Source organism: Alosa sapidissima, chromosome 9 (genome assembly GCF_018492685.1).
Source record: "Alosa sapidissima isolate fAloSap1 chromosome 9, fAloSap1.pri, whole genome shotgun sequence".
Classification (NCBI taxonomy): domain Eukaryota; kingdom Metazoa; phylum Chordata; class Actinopteri; order Clupeiformes; family Clupeidae; genus Alosa; species Alosa sapidissima.
Window position 1 is genome coordinate 16,884,743 of NC_055965.1, and position 5,000 is coordinate 16,889,742.

Below are 5,000 nucleotides of genomic sequence, written 5' to 3' on the forward strand. Positions count from 1 at the left end.
CACACACACACACACATACACACAGACAGACACACACACACACAGGCACTAACCCCAGGTGTAGGCTCCAGGACAGAGCTCTCATCTGTGAAGCGACCTGCAGATAATTTGCTCTTCTCTACTGTCAACAGGTCTCCCTGGGGAAATTTAGCAGAAGATGAGAAAACTCACACACACGCACACACACATACACACACGCGCACACACTACTGTCGCAGGATGAAAGATCAGATAAAAGGTCTGCAAATTCATATTTACTCACACACACAAACACACACATACCTAAATCACCTTCATGCATTTTCAACAACAGCCATCAAACATTTATCTACTTGGAATAACTTGTTATGAAGTGTTATCACAACTCATCATCATTTCATCTTGACTTGATCCATGTGTCTGCGTGTGAATGTATGTCTGTGTGTGTGTCTGCATGTGAGTGTTTGTGTGTGTGTGTGCGTGTGTCTGTGTGTGAGTGTATGTGTGTGAGTGTATGTGTGTGTGTGTATGTGTGTGTGTGTGTGTGTGTGTGTGTGTGTGTGTGTGTGTGTGTGTGTGTGTGTGTGTGTGTGTGTGTGTGCAGGTGCACGTGCATGTGTGCGTGTGTCTTACTGAAGAGGACTCGCGTGGCTGGCTCTTCTGGCTGTGCAGGCTACCAATCTCCGTCTGAGAGCTTGAGTGGGACATGCCCTCAAAGAAGGGCCTGTGGGACACACACACACACACACACACACACACACAGAGAGACAGGCAAACATGCACACACAGGTACACAAACAGAAAAGACTGTGAGCTTGCACATCGGCACATCAGGACACACACACTTCATGAAGAGCCTGACATTTAGAACACAAACCGAATTGCTGAGAATTACTGAGCCAATCCTAACAGTACAGAGACAGAGAAAGAGAGAGAGAGAGAAAGAAAGAGAAAGAGAGAGAGAAAGAGAGAGAGAGAAAGAGATAGATAAGTAGTGAGAGAGATGGGTAGAGAGAAAGAGAGAAAGGCAGATATAGGTAGAGAAAGGTAGAGAGAAAAAGACAGGGAGAGAGAGAGAGAGAGAAAGGAGTAGAAGTAAAGAGAGAGAGAGAAAGAGTGAGTGGGAGAGGGACAAGGGTATAGGTAGAGAGAGAGGGGGAAAGAGAATAAGAGAGAGAGAGATAAATCTAATCTGTACTGTTGACCTTTTCCAATGATTTGCATGACCGCCAACCATGTCCCCCCCAGTAATTGCTTCTCACTTCTCTCGATTCAAACTCCTCTTCAATGGAGGCCCATTACAGATCATCACCAGGGCTCCAGCCATCACTGCTACTCAGCCGCCACGGGCAACGACCTCCGACTCAGAGACGTGACGTGACAATGGAGCCGAGACGAGACGATAATTCTGTTTCTCAAGGTCAGGCGAGGAGGCGTTGAACGATATTGACGCCCGGACACTTCGGCTGTAGCGAACGTGCAAAGTAACGGGGGCGAGAAACTGGACGGCACTTTTGGTCACGGCGAGTCGTGACGAGGAGGACTCTGAAGTGCCTCTATGAGTCGATCTTAAGTGGCTCTTAAGTGGCTCTTAAGTGGGTCTTAAGTAATTCAGTGTCGTGCCGAGAAACAAAATCAGCCAGCGGTGCTGTGGTCACGTGACGGGAAAAGTGCGTGCTTTGTTCATGCAACGAGAGTTCCCAGAAACAGCGACTCAAGACGCATTTGTGTCACGGAAGCAACAGGGGTAAGATACGTACGCAATCCTCCACAAATGGGCAAACAGCTCTGATCTGCCCAGATGGGGTTGTCTTTAATCAATGTTTTATGTTAAGCAGTGCTTGGATAACTTTACTATTAATATGCAGACTAAATAAGACACGAGGGCACCAGAGTTGCGCTCCCATCGACAACTAAATGTTATGGCTAGAGTTTGTTTTCTTGGCAAAACTGTCTCTATAATGCCACGGAGCTCATTAAAGATGATGAATTCTACTTCCTCATAGATTAATATGCAGCAAACAGCAGATGGCATAGTCTGCTATTACTCATCAAAACAAAAGAGACGACGGCGCATGCACACACACGCGTGCATGCACGCACAGACACACGCACACACACTCACACTCCCCCCATTAGAGCTAAACAGTGATGGGAATATCAGTCCTCTCAGAGGCCCTGGGAATTAAAGGTGTAGTGCCAATTCCAAATACTTAATTTGCTAAATTCAGTAAACTGTTTTTCAAACAGACGACTGCTGACGTGTCTTCGTTCCAGCAGTACCAAGCACCAGATTAGAGATGATAATTTATGCAGTATGAGCATGTAACAGACAGCACATATTCTGTCATTAGTCATGAATATGGAGTGACTTATCAGCCATGTTACCATTATGAGTAATTATGATGACGTTGTTTTCATGCTAAAACAGCTTTTTAGAATGCGACACACATTGGGAAGCTGACGTGTCATAACAAATTCTTTCAGTCTTTCAATTTCAGTGAATTGTCACGAATTGTCAATTGTCATTGACGCGGTCATACATTTTATACCGGAGGGTAAAGTGTGAAGTGGAAGAGTGTGTGTGTGTGTGTGTGTGTTTGTCTGCCGATCACAGTGTGTGTGTGTGTGTGTGTGTGTGTGTGTGTGTGTGTGTGAGTTTGTGTGTGTGACTGTGTGTCTGTGTGTGTGTGTGTGTGTGTGTGTGTGTGTGTGTGTGTGTGTGTGTGTGTGTGTGTGTGTGTGTGTGTGTCCTTACTTGAGTTTGGGTTTGGGGGTGCTCAGGACACTCTCGTTGTCCTCCATCTCGGGGCCGCTGTCGCTCTGGTTGTAGACCTCCAAGCTGTCGTACAGCAGGTCCAGATCCTCCTCCACCTCCTGGGTCTGGTCCACCGGGTCCGAGTCCAGAACCTGGACACCCACAGACACACGCTCAGGTCAAAACACAGACCAGACTCTTACACAAGGACATTCATTTAAATTACCATCAACGTAGACTTGGCAAGGTCTAACTGACATGTCCACAAATTAGGATTTTTTTTCCTGTTTATAACACTATAAAATAATAGGATTTGAAGAAAAATAACAATTGAATATAATTTTATATAAACAAAATAACATGAAATACATTTCACTTGATTCTGGGTTTTCAATCGCATTTTCTAAAAAGTGCACTTGAACCTTGTTGACCCACAGTTGGCAATGTATTAATTACATACACCTTTTCTACGTTTGTCAAAAGCAATTTAGAGCAAAGAGCAGAAGCATTGTTCATCAGTATGTTGTCCCTGGATCTCATACAAATGTGTCCACCCACTAAGCTATAGAGTCTTAATTCATAAGGGATAATACAACTTGCTCATCGGACATGTGTCGTACCGGTTAAACTTGTTCATCGGACATATGTCGTATAATAATAATACAGGTTAAACTTGCTCATCGGACATGTGCAGTGGTGAGTTCAAAGGAGTTACGGTCCATTTTATGGAAGGTTTTGCCTTCTGGGAAAAGCTGGAAATGAGGCCAACATCTGAGTCATCATCACCAGCGAAACAATGGAGTTATTTACTCGCGGATAAAAACACCAGTGAGTCAAAGGAACCTGACGGAACCAAGCAAACAAGCCTTTCACCTACAGCACAATAGAACAGAATTATCGCGCTGTACAGTAAAACTGTTCTCGGCATCAACGTCTCCTCTCAGGGAGAATCAGAACAGACACACAAACGTGTTTTAATCAGGATACTTTGGATTGGATGCACCTGTTTGAACGGTACCCGTGATTGGCTGTTTATTCCGATGAGAACGGACCTACAGGAACAACCAACTCATCTTACACAACTACTAAAAATGATACAGAAGTACAGATTAAGATTTGTGTTCATCACTCCACTGGCTCTCTCTTAGCAGTCTCAAGCACTCTCTTCCCTTTCAGTAAGCGCTTCCGCTGGTGGGCCACTATTTAAAATCAGTTCATCGTTATTATAGACCCTTTCAACAATAAAAACAAAAACAATGCTTGAACGTTCTATTTGGGCCCCAATCTACTTCCTCTGCATTAAGATAACATATGGAATGTTAAAACGGAAGTCTTGTGGGGCCAACTATGATGCTGATAATGGAACTCTCTTGAAAGGGTCCATACTCCGGACATGAGCCTCATTAGGACAGAGATCTGAGTGGAGTCGCTACTCTCCCATTGATCTGGCCTTCCTTCACTATGTCCTCAGTCCACTCGTATTTTGGCCGCTAACGACTAACGGCCGGCGGCCAATGAAACGCCGGTCGGGGGCTGAAAAGCTCTCCGTGGCTGCATCAGTCCAAGAATTACCCAGACTCAGATCACTTGCTCTCAGGAAAGAAAGTGAAAAAAACAAAACACATCACTGGTGTTTGAGAAGAGGGAAGCTTGAAAGGGGGAAAAAAAGGAAGAAGAGCTTTTAATATCTCCACTTCCTCCCCCTGGTGAGAAAAAAGATGTGTGTGTGTGTGTGTGTGTGTGTGTCTGTGTGTGTGTGTGTGTGTGTGTGTGTGTGTGTGTGTGTGTGTAGAAGTGGGGTATTGAGAGAGAAACAGAAAGTTGTCAAGAGAAACAGATGGGAAGGAAGGAAGGAAGGGATGGATGTAGGATGGAGGGAGAGAGGAGAAGAAGAGAAGTGCAGCGAGGAGGAAAGAGATGCAGAGAACAGAAGAGAGGAGGGGAAAGAGATGCAGAGAACAGAAGAGAGGAGGGGAAGAGTTGGGAGAGTAAGCCTGGTAGCCTGGGGAGTGAAGAGTCTCTCTGCCACGGGCCAGCAGCCTCTCCTCACAACACAACTCCACACAGCAATCTCCAGATATACTGTACATACAGACACACTATCAGATACATATGGTATATATCATTTATTAATTCTCTCTCTCTCTCTCTCTCTCTCTCTGTGTCTCTCTCTCTCTCTCTCGTTCTCTCACTCTCTCTCTCTCTCTCTCTCTCTCTCTCTCTCGTACATCACTGTAGGTTCACTTCAACTATTGCCACCAGC

At 45.1% G+C, this 5,000-nt stretch overlaps 1 protein-coding gene across 1 annotated transcript in view; it reads right to left on the bottom strand.

Moving 5' to 3' along the window:
- The window catches only part of LOC121717989 (phosphofurin acidic cluster sorting protein 2-like), a 108,429-nt gene that overhangs the window by 48,456 nt on the left and 54,973 nt on the right, over nt 1-5,000 (bottom strand). The window contains exons 9-11 of the mRNA XM_042102715.1: nt 2,738-2,889; nt 613-703; nt 54-137 (exon numbers count right to left, since the gene is read on the bottom strand). Coding sequence (XP_041958649.1) covers nt 54-137; nt 613-703; nt 2,738-2,889 — 327 coding nt within the window. The remainder of the gene's footprint in view (nt 1-53; nt 138-612; nt 704-2,737; nt 2,890-5,000) is intronic.